Source organism: Hippoglossus hippoglossus, chromosome 13, assembly GCF_009819705.1.
Source record: "Hippoglossus hippoglossus isolate fHipHip1 chromosome 13, fHipHip1.pri, whole genome shotgun sequence".
Taxonomy (NCBI): Eukaryota; Metazoa; Chordata; class Actinopteri; order Pleuronectiformes; family Pleuronectidae; genus Hippoglossus; species Hippoglossus hippoglossus.
The window spans coordinates 3,562,852-3,578,353 of NC_047163.1; the positions used below are offsets into that span (position 1 = coordinate 3,562,852).

Below are 15,502 nucleotides of genomic sequence, written 5' to 3' on the forward strand. Positions count from 1 at the left end.
TCTGGGCGTAAATAGTCATGAATGCTTATTGTTTTTTACATCTTGCGAACAACATGCAGCAGTGTTCGTTTTCTTTGTACCAGGCTATACGCAACACTGGCAGGACAGTAAAGGTTTCAGGACTTATGTGTGTGTGTAATTAGGTTGTGGGTTGATTGACTTTAAGGCTGTCCCTCTCACCTCTGCACTCCAGACTGTACGATGCTTGTAACTGTTGTGATCAAGCAATTACATTTGTGTGTGTTCATTGAAAGTGGCAGTGGACGAGTGTCAACTAAGCGTCTGCCATGTTAATGTAAAATGCAGAGAGGTGGAATGATGCTAGGCCAAGAGAAGAGAAGAAAGAAACTCTTAATTAGAGCAAAGTGCTTTTTATTCCTCTCCCTGTGGTACACAGGCTTTTCACTGGGGAGAAGGTGTGTCCGGTCTATTTATAAGCAGCTCCAGTTGGTGGGCCGGAGGGGTCTCGTCTTCCACGTCTGCCCTGTCTAATGTTGCTTGTTCAGATAGATAAATAAACACTAGAAAACACGAGGATTACACAAAAGTCCAGCAGTGTAATGCTAATTAGAACCATAATTCATCTAGAGATATTTTGTAAATGAGACCTCAGAGGGGATTTTTTAGGGCAAAATAGATGTCATGGTGGTAGACGCCATTTTCTCCTCTAATGAAAGATTCTGTCAGAAGAATGATTAATAAAAGGTAATGACATTCTCGTGGGGCATTTAATTCATTTTCACTGTCAAATTACAAGGGATTCAAAGTGATTCTGGTGAACAGTGTAAAGCTGTCACACTGGGTTCATGCTGATTTTACTGGAGGTAGAATAAGGTAAAAACAGCCATTCAACAAGGTTTTGACCCAAAATGCAATTAATGTTCTAATCATGGATTTTTTTCTAAGTTGCCGTTCTACACATGCATGTTTGAAATGGGCGGTTTGACGGTCTGTGGTAATGCTGGTTGCAGTTATTGAGCCACGTCAAGTAAAGTCTGCAGAGCTGCTGCTGCACCTGTTTATTTACAGTTAGGTGAAACTCGACTCAGTACACAGAACCCCACAATAGAGAATCAATCATTGCCGTAGTTTGAACGGGCTGCTGTCAACAACCTCACTTTTGTTGATGGGTCCCAGCCGCCGCTGCAACAGAGCGCTGGTCACCTGTATATCAAGTTTATTAAATATTGATCTGATCGTGTGTCCTAATGGCAGCAACTTTGACACTGCACTTCCTTGAGCCTTTGACAATACAAGATATGTGCGCAACATACAGACGGACAGAGATTTCTGGAAATAGAAGATAAGTTTAACTATAATTTGTTTAAAAAGTGGAATCCTTCACCTGCCAGTGAGGCACAAAGATAGGAAGTCCACTTAATGACCTGAAGTTCAAGTGTGTTCATAAAAAAAACACATGACCACGAGTTTCCTTGGTCACTGAGCTCTGACTAAAGGTGAAACCGAAACTTTTCTTGTTTTGCTGGCGCCTGTTTTCTACTTCTCAGTTCGGTTAAATCAGTGAATGTCTGTGGGGGAGACTTCGTTCCTGGGATTGTCAGAAGAGAGGTCTTTACAAGGAGACAAAGCTATTAACTGATGCAAAGTGGACCTTCGAGATTTATAATGTATGTCAGTGACCAAAGGGCAGCCAGTCACGGGGAGAGAGAGAGGGGGGGGGGGGGGGGGGGGGGGGGGGGATTATCTGAAGTAAATAGCTGAACCACTCTCTGTCATCACAGAGCAAAGGTCATCCCTCCTCCACATTTTTAATCCCTTTTCCTCTCCCGCACTTCACACTGTTTTTCACTCTGACACATCCAGACACCCAGAGTTGTCGATGCTGTGCGGACTCGTCATCTTCCTCTCTGAAGCTGTTATCTGCGACGTGTCAGACAGACACTCAGGACTGCTGCACCTTGTACTTCATTATTCTTTTTATTCCGAGGGGAGGGGCTGCCAGTGAAGCAGAGTAAGGAGCAGGGACTGAAGAGCTGTTTCACCCCCCCCCACGGGCCAAGTTGACATAGATTTCAAGCTGCACGCATCTCCCTGGAAAATTCCTCCTCGCCCTCCACCTCTCCAGCCACATCACACACCGCCCAGAGGGTTATCCACAGATATCATAATATTGCTTTTGGGTTTCCCTACCTGACTACATCAGGTAGATGCAGAGCAGATTGGCTGGGGAGCAGGAGGCGGAGAGGGCGGAGAATGAAAGAGAGGAGGACGCAAGGGAGCAAATTGGTTGCGTCTCTGCTCGGGGGTGAACCATTTGCAGTATCTGCTGCCGAATTTCGGGAGAGACCTGTCAAGAGATTGCGAGAGCTTGACTACAGCTTCCTCGTTAGTCCAATCACTGTCAAGAGATTTCGGGAGAGACGCAAAAGGAGGCAGGAGGAGAGACGGGGTGAGGAGGAGAGGCAGGGCAGAAGAGTGCGAGCGGCAGCCAATAAGACATGGACTTGTATTGTTGAATTATCTCAATCATGACAAACAAATCTACTTCTCTCCTGCGTGGGGACAACAATTAACTGTCATCGTTAAAAAAGAGAAATAAAGATAGAGCGAGAGTGTATAAATTATAGATCGGTAAGTAATAGATGCAATCCTGCCAGGGGGATTTATTCATTAGAGCACTAATTGAATTTGAACCTCCACCATCTGATTTCTCCCATGCAAACACAACAAAAGAGGCAAAAAAAAAAAATACATAGCCGAAGTTGTGTGTTGCTGCTCGGGGAGAAAGATGGTATCCGCATTAAAGTCAGTCAACAGAGAAATAACTGATAAGTGTGTGCTGCAGCGATAAACAGATAATTACACCGAGGGTTTCACCCAGAGCTTGTTGCTTAGTTGCTAAGCTACGCAGGTGCACGATCGCATAAATAAGGCGCTGGAGTGTAAAAGCTATTTCTTGCCGGATGATGATAATTGCTTCTCATTTGGCGTTAATGACTCGAGCACTGCGAAGATTCAGGTTCCTTTTCAGGTAAATTTCTTTTGCGTGGTGCACCGACGACGGGTTTGAGGTGAGTCGGCGCTCCTGGCGGTGCACCACGCCATTCTTCCCTCCTGACCACTAAAAGCTCTCTGCATGAGCAAACCCCTTCAGACCTCCATCTCCCTCCTTTCACGTCAAATCGCCGTGAGCACTCTGGACAACTCTGTGTGCGTCCATCTCCTCTCGCCTCAATTATCTCTTTACCTCTCCACCTGCTCCTCTCTCTCTCTGTCAGAGCCATGTGAGCTGGCGACCCTCTCAGCCCTCTCTATCCAGGCTTATGTTCCACGTGCCCGAGAGCGGATTACATTCCTGACATCACTGGGCCAGATGTTTATGACTAAAATAAACACAACAACTAGCCTCACCTCCAAGTCAAACAATGTATTTAGCCTAAACCCGACACCCCCATTTCCAATTTATGCTTGAGCGGTGTAGAGATTCGCTTCTGTGTAATGATCGCCACTCTCTCATTCCTCTTCAAGTGGAATAAGAGCTGCTCTTCATTTCCATGGTCAAGAGATTAAATTGAGTTGCTTTCTCATGGTTTTCACTTCATTGCGCTACCCTTAGGTTGCGTCCCCCCCCCCCCACCATTCTTCCTCCAGTAGCTTCTGCTTCCGGCCCTCTCCAGTGAGCAGGACTGGAAATCAAATAGCCAATAAGCTGACCCGCTGTAACGTACACATTAGCATGATTAAATCGGCAATAGCCTGTGCATTTATTAAAAGCCTCTCTGTGCCGGGTGGGAGGTCTATCTATATCCAGCCGGTGAGCGGAGGAGGAGAAGCACGGGTCATGCATGTGTGCGGGTGCAGAGAGGGCATATCGCTGCCGTGTGTATGTCTAAGCCTGACATCACCAAAGGCAGAGGAGTTAATGAGGGTTGCCGGGTATTTCTGACACAGCGCTGGCTTTCTGTGGGGGGGATTTCAGGTGATGAGATGGAGAGAGAGAGAGAGAGAGCCTGTTGAGAAGCGATAGCTGGGCGGGAAAAAAGTCAGCGGCCGGCTCGGCTCTGGCAGTGGCAAACAGGAGATTTAGGGCTTAGGAGATTGTTAGACAGGGGCTCAGTTTGTGAACTATGGGCCTGTGTTTTCCGTGGGCAGCTTTGTGTGGACGCCGACTCTTTCCCCAATTTGAACTGCACTCTCAGCAGTTTAAAAGAGGAGGATTAGACACAGGAGTGTGCCTCTCTCTCGTCCGCCGGAGAGCACAAACTGCTTTATCTTTTGCGCTGAGGAGAGAGGATTTGGAAGAAGTGACCTGTGTTCACTTCACTTTCTCCTCTTCGTGACTGAAAACCCAGTGCTGCTGCATCCATCCATCCATCCATCCATCCATCCATCCATCCTTCCTTCCATCCATCCATCCTTCCTTCCTTCCTTCCTTATGTCACTCCCATTTCCGCCTTTTCATTTTCCCTGCTGGATGACTCTGCGCTCATCAGCATGCAGCTCCACGCAGCTGCTCCTCAGGACCCGGCAGGCTGGCAGACAGGCAGGCAGACTTGTCAATAAAGGAACCACAGTAACAGGGCACCTCGCTAAGGCCTCCAGCTCTGTCACTGACATCTCTCTCAGCGGCCTGGACTCCCTCATTTAATGAGCACGTAATTGTTGAGCAAGCAGAAGAGAAATTGGGGAACCGAGGAGGGAAAAAGCAGCCATGGGGTGAGAGGTGTAATAGAGAGATAGTAGAGCGAGAGGGGAAGGAGGTGAGGGAGGCACAGGGACGGATTGTTCCAGTGAACAAAGTAAGACACAAAACAGCCAATTTGTCCTAAAATGTGTGGTGTGGTACAGTCAGCTCCGAGCGAGGAGAGGGGAGGAAGAACACTGTGTCTGAATCAGAGGGACTGGGGGGGCAATGCGGCTCAGTGGGAGCTGACATTGAGAACAGGCGGAAAAATGCAGTTTCAAGGACAACATGGAAATATCACGTTCAGTCGCTACAAGGCAGCCGTGAGTTGTGGCGAGGCCACGCCGGAGCGGGAGAGTAGCCAGAGAACGGCAGGAGAAGGAACGGGATCAAGGACACGTAGCGATGTTTCCAAAATATCTGACAACAGGAAATGATAGCAGGTGACAGATGTACTGCGTGGGAATGCTGGCGGAGGAGAAAAGGTTGTTGACCTCACTGGTGTTACCAGGGGTCTGACTTTGATGCTTCGGCTACATTCAACATATCTGGATTCGATGCAACAAATCCACAGAAAGCAAAAATGCAAACATTAGCAGCGTGTTGCCACATTTTCCTTAAATAATTCTGTTGCATTCTGTACCATTAGTCATTAAAAAATATTCATTCATTCTGTTTATTTGGTTCACATATTCGATTTTGTACATGAAAAAAGGACAAAAACTATTACGCAGGAAGGAAAGTAGAGGAAAAACAAACATATATGTAGATCAAAAAGGTGTAGAGTGAAGAAAACAGAATACATTTCATTGTCTAACCTATAAGGTTATTAAAAACAATACAGATAAGAAGCCAAATATACTCAGTGCCGCCTCACCCAGCAAGTCTGAGTCGTTTCCACAGGAACATTTTTAATCAGTTAACAGTGAGACGGCCAAATCCTTCACATATGCTATAAACCCTCTGGGGGTGATGTTAAAATTAATTTTTAGCTCAGGGACCATGTTTTTGAGATCATATAGAATAATGACGAAAGATGATTATGTTAAACAAATGTTTCTAATGAGGGTCTACTAAAGTTGACGACGCCCAACTTTACCCTAATTACCATTTGGAAGCAGGCAGCAGTTTGACTCTGGTACCCTGCGTGCGGTGCCACTCTCCCATGACCACCCGGGCTGATTCTAAATGAATCGCTGCCCTGATTGCGTTGCTCCCTGCTCGTTCCTCTCCCCCTGCAGACACAGAGCAGTGGAGCGCAGACACAACCCACATGTCTGCATTAGCTGCGATGCCGCAGGCGATGCGAGGGAGGCCCGGCTTTTACCGCGGGAAAATGATGGATGTAATGTAGATATGCTTATCTGTCATTAAGCCCCACTCTGCCCTCCCTCAACCTCTCGGCAGGGGGAGGGCGGGGGGGATTTCAATCAGACTGGTGAAGAATATAACACTGGTGAGACGTTCTGAGGGCAACAGCTAATCAGTCATGTCTCTATGGGGAAGAAAGACTTCACAGCAGGAGCATCTATCTCTTTGCTGTTCTACTATGCTCAGCTTTTTCTCAAGCGTTTGACCTTGCTCTCCCACCTCCTGTGTCTTTTCATGCGGTGAACAACCTAATTCAGACCCTGCTCAGCTTCTTGTAACTTCTGCAGGAGATAAAAAAAATCCAAACCAGCATGATTACGGAGGCTACCGACAAATACCAGCGCCCCTTGCGTGACTAGGCTGCAATGTCCGTCTGTCGGTCAGCTCCCAGCGCCTCAATAATAGCACAGTGGCACTAAAGAGGCTCCTGAAACATAAGGACGGGATGTGATGAACACCGAAGGGAGCGGTTGGAGGGTAGGTGGGGAATGGAGGGGGTGGAGTCCAGAGGAGGCGGCCCGCTGCTCAGAAGGCTCTATAATTAGCCGCAGAAGATCAAATGACTTTTAATGGGTTTGTCTGAAAACAGCTATTTCAGATTTGTGCTCGGAGCAATATCATATCTCATCAAACTAATGGAATTCTCTGGAGGGCTTGATTGGTTTTTATCTCAGATCAAAATGGCTGATAGAGGTGCTCAGCTGCAGCATTTATGAGCTGCAGTTTGTGAGGAATAAAGTGCAATTTCAGGGCACCATTATGCAAAATGGAGATGGTCGTAACAAAAGAGTTACATATTAAGCCAAATGACACGAGTCCTTCAACTTCAGAATCCGTGGTTGGGTGCACAATCGCTGTTTCCATACAAGTAATTTCCCATGAATGTTTGAGTAAGAATGGGGTTATAATAACTTCTCGTGACAGATAATGGAAACATCTACTGGCCATTAGTTAGAGGATACATAAACGGGCACTGCAAGGATAACACCAGGGTCGTAGTTCAGGCACAACGAGGGCTGGTGCAGAATGCTATAGTTGCCTCCTACTGTCCTTAAGAAGGCAGTAAAACACACAAGAACACACACAATGACGCAGAGAGACACACTTGGGAAACTGTACAGTGCAGCAACCTCATAGCTTTGGGTCAACAGAAAATCAAATGATCATTTGGACATTTGATTATTTGATATATTGAGCAGAAATGCAAAACATTTACTGGTTCCATTCAATTACCAAATGTGAGGATTTCATTTTTTTGTTTTACTTTTGGACTCTTGATCCGGAACTTTTATCAGTTAATTAAATGAATCAATAGAACCTGTGATAGACTGGAAACCTATATAAGTATGGATACCTGATGCAAGCCCATTGGGGGGGGGGGGGGGGTAAAATGATATTCATATGTGCCTGTAATCAGGGGAAAATTGGTCTCGGGTCAGTTTCGGACACAAAAAGACAAAAGGCCTGTTGTGTTTAGGTCAGACTCAGCTGCTGTACCTGCTCTCTGTGTGTATATAAATGTGTGTCCCTTATTTCCCATGGCGCCCTGGTAGCATTGAAGCTACATTCATTTCCCCCCCCCTCCGTCATCTGGGGTTTTCTATTTTGGACGGTGGAAACGATGTCCAATGAACTCCAGCCAGGTTGTGACTGTCATTTACTTAAATTATACAACACACAAGCCTCCTTCTTTTTATCACCTCTGTGGGAGCCGGGAGGGGATGTGCAGGCTTTAGCTCTTCACCGTGCATGAACACCTCTCATTGAATTAATTACAGAGTTTGAAGGTAGGAGCTCAAACATAAGTATAGTGGGGGAAACTCGGAAGGAAATTTCATCTATTACAGGATAAAATAAACTGTCCTGCCTCAAAGGACCGAGGTGGATTGTGGGCTTCTCTCCCTTCTGAGGTGAAATCTCCCCCTTGTCCTGGCTGGACCATCCTACGGAGCTGCGATTTGTCCTTGGCCACCTTCTCCTTGAGAAAGTGCTGTATCAGACAGGCTGCTAACAGGGCCATCGCACAGCCGCGGCAGAGGAGGCGGCGGCAGCAGCAGCAGCAGCAGTACAGGCCTTTCTCTGGGGGTATACAGTTACACTGCACTGCTTCTATCTCTTACCGTACTGACATTTCCATTTTCCTCTTACCCCAGAGGAAAGAAAAAAGGGAGAAACAGGATGGAGTCCGTGGTGCCAGGGCGGAGGATACCATTTCCACTAAAAGCACCAGATACAGGGAGAAGAGATATGACAGAAGCTTGGGAAGCAGGAAGAAGGACGGGGAGGGGGCAGGATCTAGTATGGTGTGTTGTCTTTGGCAGTGAATGGAGTGTTTGAGCTGCGTTACTCAGCAAAACAGAGCATTGTACAACATTTAAGATTTTGATATTGTTATTGCACATGTTTCCATCTATCTGGATTACACAGTTAACTAAATAATACATTTTATATGATGCATATTTGACATTCAAACATAAATAAAACAAGTAAGAATGAGACAGTCATGATAAACACGTTTTTAAAATGCTTAATAACCGATTTGTGCAAAATAAACCCATTATCCAAATGAGTGGAAATCCTACATCTAATTAGAGCACGACTGATTAATCAGTTAGCCGATAAAAATCTGCCAATTTGGGCCTTTCACAGACATTGATGTCTGTGTTTATGTTTGCCAATATGAAAACTTGTATTTTACAGAATAAAAAATGCAGAAAAGATGTGCATTTACATTTGAAGTACAATGTTTATTTTCTTAAAAGAAGTTCTATGTAATTGGTATATATATTAAAGTTTATAGTTAAACTGTAAAATATCATGAATCAATTAGATTTGTGTTTGATAAAGACATTTTAGGAATCATTGCAATTTAAATTATCTATATATCAGTATCGGAAATGTTTTACTTCCTAATATTGTATGAGCATCTGCCCCTAAACTCAATGTTGGTCAGGCTATATTATATTATATTATAAATCTTAAGCATTTATTCTTTGAGTGTGGCAGCTGTCAGTCATTCAGCCATCTTATCAGAGTAAGAGCACCAAGAGCCATGTGGCAATCAGTGTTCAGACTGGCAGATAAAAATCAGAGAACAACCTGATCCTACAGGACGTCTCACGATGGCTCTCAAATCACCACAAAACAACTAAGAACACAGACCGTCCTCAATCGTGTCTTAAAACACGCAGAACGTTATGTCACAAAAAATAAGACATCCAGAGAACAGGACAGAGGCATACGATGCACTAAGAGATACAAATATACACACAAACACAAACAGACCGAAAAACAAAATCAACAGAGCCCTAAGAAAAGACGCATCAATTATAACTGAGGTTTGGGAAACTGGGTCTGATTTGGCTCCCCTTTATTTTGGCACGAGAAACAAAATTCAGTGAAAATAATTTCAAATCACACAGGGGAAGAAAATACAGCTCCTGAGTAATTTCTGCTCTTTTATTTTCTGGTGCAGCAAACAGTGGGAAACGTTGCCTGGCACACAGTTAACTGGCTCTTTGATTCTTATCTGCCTGCCTCCATTTTATTCCAGGCTACAAGAAAAAGAGGACACAAATCAATGCGTATGTCGGCAAATGACTCACTGATGTTACAAAAATTGGGAGGCACACAAGTGAGGAAGACAAGGTGGGGACAGCGGGCTAGGTCTTCATACACGGGACAGACGGGGACAGAGGGAAAGACGGACGAGGCCATAGGCAGAGGTACGAGTGCACTATAACTCATAGATAGCACACCAGATATTTTATTCATGGGAAGAAAAACCCAAGCAGCAAGAGTGACTCACAGAAGAGCTACAGGGACGAACACACACACACAGTGAGGAGGGGGTGACAGGGTTTAACCCACCTACGTTCACTGCCTTCTCAATCTCAAGCAGAAACTACATTAAAAAATAAAGTCTGAAACAGCAAGGCTCCTTTCTCTGGGATTAAAAGGGGATGTTTTTGTCGACTGAACTTGAGCGAATAGTCGCTCTCGTTGCTATCACAGGAAGAGAAGCACAACGCAGCGAGCCATTTGCACTTCAGGCTATGCATTCCTGAGCACTCTGGCATATAAACTGACAAAAGGAATTCTCACACAGCCGCGTTGAGCCCGGGCTATTGTCGTAAAGGAATAACACATTCTACCCTCTGGTCTGGTGGCGTTCACCTTCCAGCTGCGTGTCTTTGGGGAGGACGTGCAGATCGGCCTACATGTGGCGGGAGGCTGATGTGCAGTGACGAGTGTGTCGATTTGAACCCACTCACACCGCACCGATATCCCCGCCACCTAGGATCTCTCACGGACTAAATATGTGATGAGACGAGCTGTAACAGGATTGTGCACACACGCACACTTAGTACGCACATACACAAACATGCATTTCCAATTGCTAAAAAAAAAAAAAAAAGAACAAGAGGAGGCAACAGCACTCATTTGGGACAGTTCGAGCGCACGCAGAGCCTGGGAGACAAAGCCAGGCATCATGAGAACAAGTCTCGTCTGATGAGGCCTCTCTATTTAAATCCCCGGGATGAGCTGAGAGAGTGACTGTTTATGGAATCGCTCCAGGAGATGTGCGCAGGCTCGGGGAGGAAGAAACAGCCGCTGCAGTGAAAGGGGAAGACGGAGAGACAGACGGAGGCTGAGAATCGTGGAGTGGCAGGAAGGAATCTTTGAGGAAATGAAAAGGCAGAGAATAGGGGCTTGGATTCAATCAGACATCCCTTCCTTCTGTTAGTCATAGAGCACGGATCAGAGCTCAATGTCGAGCACACAACACTGATACTACACACAGGTGACTCACTGTGTGCTGTGCCACTTTGAAGTCAGTTATCCTCTGCAGGGCGTGAAAACGAGGGTTTGACTGAGTTGGTGGGCGAGTGCGAGCAGCAGGAGAAGGGTAAGGCTCTGGGATTAGTACCTTTCCGTTCGCAGATCTACGAGCACCCAGTGTTTCTCGTCGCTAAGAGGATTCACAGGGATATGGGGCTGTCCCAACAATTGAAAAGCAAGGTTTTAGGCGCTAATCTACGACTTCAAGGGGCGAGCGAGGCCGCCTCTCAGCTGATGGAGCACATGCTGCTGCCGTCATTTTGATTGACACGACCGAACGTGGAGGTCAAAGAGGCAATCTTCACAGCTTTGACGAGAGAGAAGAAACGGCCTGCAGAGAGGCTTTGTCTGTGCACCACCACCCACAACAATGAACTGAGAGATCATTATCAAACCCAAGTGCTACTGATTGTTGTTTTGGGTTTTTTTTTTCCAGGCGTGAATTGTTGCCAACAGTCTGCCATCGCCCCCGTCTCTGCTCCATATCTTGATCACCTCTGTATGGTAACAACACCCCGCGTTGTCCTGGCTATTCAGGACCACACAAAAGGCCCTCATAGGGAATCATTCACCCCTGCTAACGGTCGGCTCCACAGCACCCGCCCTGACAATCACAGCCAGCTATGGCCATTTGTTCACAAGCAATTGTTCATTATCGCCTCATATCCAGAGCAGATACACACACACCGAAGCACATAGGAGCAGACTTTATTACCAGTGGCTGCCTACAAGTACGCACAGCCGAGCAGGCACAGACTTTGAATGATAAGAGGAGAAATGCTGCTGCAAGACGACTGCAACCGAAGAGCAATAAGCACAGCACCACAGACATTTCTTTGGGATACACTGAACAGAATTTTCTCATACTTCTTCTCCTGTGGGTTGGATCGGCTTGTCCATTCCACTGGAGCCACTGGTACATGTGCAGACGCTATAAAACCAAAGTCACTCCTCTAGCACGAGTTCATTTTCTTATTAACTTCCACACAAGCTCAATCACATGATGTACTTGACGTAAAAAGCCAAGTGGAAGGAAAACTCCAATATATGTTGAAATTCTATGACCTACACAAACATCAGATGTTGCGTTGTGTAACACCGTGATTTCCACATAGTGTGTCACGGCTGTGATAATCTCTGCTAGCTTAGGTCAGCAGAGAATAAAATGTTCCGAATGCATTAACTGTTCCGCATATTTGGTTTTCCATTAATCCCACAGGGATTCTGTGGGCAAACCTGCTACATGGCTGTAGCCTGCACTCTTCTTCTACAGTCGCTCCAGAGAAGGATGCAGCCGCTCAGCTAGGAAGCGAGTGAACAAGAGAGGGAACAAGAGAGTGAAATAAAACCATGTATTAAAGGGGGAGAATAAGAGTGCAAAGAGCTATAAATCACCAGGGCAGAGCCTTTTCTGAAGCCAGTGCAGAGTGACTCAAAGATGCTGAGATCAGGGGGGGGGGGGGCGACACAGCTGAAGAAACAAAAGGTCACAATCTGGCACTCTCACAGGTATCTGACAAAACAAACCCGTTTACACAGCTGAAGTAGCTGGCTAAGCCCAAATGCTCACAAAGGAGGAACTGGGAAACAAGAAGGCCGCCCGGGGCCCGATGACACCTCGACCACCACATTGCACACAAAGAGACGAGGAGCGAGTGACAAGCCGAACGAGGGGGAATAAACCATCCCTGAGAGGCAGTGAGAGAGCGTCTCCGTGGAGCTCAACGCCAGATCGTAAATTCAAGCTCAAGGTCCAGGGGCAGTGAGTGCAGTGAGCGTGTCAGCGCAGCCCTCTCTACCTCGGCTGAGCGTCCACAGGCTCATCAGCCGGGCCCGGACTGCACAGACCAACGGCTTCACTGACAACAGCAGTGGACAGCAGGCAGTTGTTTTTTGGCAGCGCAGGCCTGACATGGTCCAAACAATGAGAGTTACACAAGAAAGAGAAGCGACGTTTCAATAGAGACGGATATTTTGATGTTTAACTTCCTACATCTGACTGTGGATTAGTAATATTTGACTATAGTTAACTCAGAATGTAACCTGAGGAGTCATGCATGATAAAATCTCTCTAGGGGAGTTGGTCTCCTCTGTTCTCTCTCCAACTGAAAGGTGTTCGATGTTTGTTTTACCCACAGGTGAATGTTCAGGTTTGTTTGTTATCACTTCAGTAGTGAGTCTCAAGTTTCCTGTCAACAGCGGTGCATTCAGGGCCCAATGAGGCAGGCATGACAAACAGAAATCTGAAAATCCATATTCTATACACATGGTGTTTTAGTGCAAATAACAATGCTGTATCAAACAACCTCGTCCTTCGGGACAGCCATTGATTAAACCCCAGGAATCCTCGAAAGTAGCCACACAGTGAAGGCCCACAGCAGCCGGCGTACACTTCTCCATTTAATCTGGGTGACTGATCAGAAAATGCATTGATTTCACCCATTAATCATCTCAGGAGAGTCTGTGCGGTATCGACCAGCAAGTCTGTGTGCGGCCAGGAAAGGCTGACTGAGGAGACAATCATCGCAGAGGGGACCGGCCTTTGTGGAGAGGGAGTGCAGCTGCATAGATTTCGTTGGGGACATAATAACCATTATTTCCCCCCCACACAATGTCAGCCAATACCGCCTCAAAATGGCCGAGGAGTTTTGTCGCAAAGGGGGGGACAGGGAGGAGCGGCCCCCTGATAACCACATTGGACAACACACAGACGTGCCAGGAGATATCTTGTTAAAATGTTTGGTCATGGGTCTTTTCACTAGTGAGCAAGAACGCTGGTGTTTGCCCTCTGAGGGGAAGTGTGTGTGTGTGTGTGTGTGTGTGTGTGTGTGTGTGTGTGTGTGTGTGTGTGTGTGTGTGGTGGTGGGGGGGGGGGTCTTCACTGGGACTGTTTGCTCTGAAATTGGGTGCATTGTCGTCCGATGACACACACGTCTGACACTGCAGACGTTGGGTGTACGGGGACAATGACTGGTGATCCAGTGGGAAAATAGGATACTCAGGAAGTGTGTGCACATGTGTGAGTGGGTGTGTTTGCACAGGAGCAGCCACAGTCGGCCTCACAAACGGGACTCGTGCAGTGTGTTGGTGCTTTTAATAGCAACACAAGACAACAAACTGGTGAATGCAAGACATTGAGAGAGGCCTGCCTGCTTCACAAGTGTGATACCAGAGAGACGGGGCCGTCCCGGTGAGCCATGAAGCTGGAAACTGAATAAGAAAGTACACAATCTCCTCCTGTAGGGTTGTACACACACAGGATGGGACACAGGTGTGATGTCCCGCATGTTGTTAGAGGTCCATGTGTGTGTCCCCACGGGCCTGACGAAGCACCAGTTGTCTTTCATTTGATCTCTGCTGCAAACCCCCCCCAGCAGCTATAATCTTGTTACAGGAACCTTCCTGGGTCACAACTCCACATCAACACACCGCTGCAGGAATCAAGTGGGAAAAACCCAACCTGAAATCATCATGTAACAAGATCTCATGTTGAATCTGCCACAAAGAACCAACTTCCAGGCCTCGAAACTGTGTGAAATAAGTGTTGTGCAAATCTCTAAAATATGGATCAATACCGTTACTTGTGTGTGGATCATGTCTGGGGGGGGGGTGTAATCACAGCCTGGTCAGTATAAGTCACAGTAACACAACACAACACAACACAGATGGGATTTAATTGTGTTTTTCAGCAGAAAGGAGCCACCGACGCCTGCTGTGAGAAACGGGACAAATAACGGCCCTTAAAGAGAATTGAGCAAACACCGGTTCATCCACTGAACCGACGATACACCGGGAAACGACCGGATCACGTACCTCGATGTATCCGGCCAGCGCTGGAACCACGATGCCCAGAAAGAGGACCGATATCGCCGGGACTGAACCCATCTTCCAGGATCTGTGTAGCGGTGCTACAGTGAAGAACTCGTATCCTCTGAGTGTGTGCGTGTCCCGGAGAAGGAGGAGAGATCCCGGTCCTTGGTCGGTGAGTCCCGGGAAAGCGGGACGCGTCCTGCTCCGCTTGTTTTGTTACCGGAGCTCGACACAAAATGTTGGAGGTTGGACTGAGACTCGTCTCCTCTGGAAATGTGAAGCCGCACTGAGCTGTGTGGCGGCGGGGCTGCTGAGTCTCTGCTGCCCCCTCCCTCTGGATCTCTGCTGCCCCCTCCTCCCGGGCTCTTCTGCCCCCTCCTCCCGGTTCTATACTGCCCCCTCCCGGGCTCTTCTGCCCCCTCCTCCCGGTTCTCTGCTGCCCCCTCCCGGGCTCTTCTGCCCCCTCCTCCCGGTTCTCTGCTGCCCCCTTCTCCCGGTTCTATACTGCCCCCTATCGGTCTCTGCTGCCCCCTCCTCCCGGTTCTCTGCTGCCCCCTCCTCCCGGTTCTCTGCTGCCCCCTCCCGGTTCTATACTGCCCTCTACCACCGGTTCTCTGCTGCCCCCTCCTGGTCTCTGCTGTCCCCTCCTCCCGGTTCTCTGCTGCCCCCTCCCGGTTCTATACTGCCCCTCCCGGTCTCTGCTGCCCCCTCCCGGTTCTATACTGCCCCCTCCTCCCGGTTCTCTGCTGCCCCCTCCTGGTCTATGCCCCCTCCTTATCTCTACTGCCCCCTCCCGGTCTCTGCTGCCCCCTCCTCCCGGTCTCTGCTGCCCCC

General features: G+C 47.5%; 1 protein-coding gene across 8 annotated transcripts in view; it reads right to left on the reverse strand.

The window, feature by feature from the left end:
• aplp2 (amyloid beta (A4) precursor-like protein 2) overlaps positions 1-15,028 on the reverse strand; it is a 55,085-nt gene extending 40,057 nt beyond the window's left edge. For 3 of the 8 annotated variants that reach the window (XM_034605016.1, XM_034605012.1, XM_034605009.1), the window contains exon 1: positions 14,672-15,026. In XM_034605016.1, coding sequence (XP_034460907.1) covers positions 14,672-14,743 — 72 coding nt within the window. In that variant the 5' untranslated portion in view covers positions 14,744-15,026. Of the gene's footprint in view, positions 1-14,671 lie in introns of all 8 variants that reach the window. The other 5 variants (XM_034605014.1, XM_034605010.1, XM_034605017.1 and 2 more) reach the window with 3 other exon arrangements.
• Between the last annotated feature and the right edge of the window lie 474 nt (positions 15,029-15,502).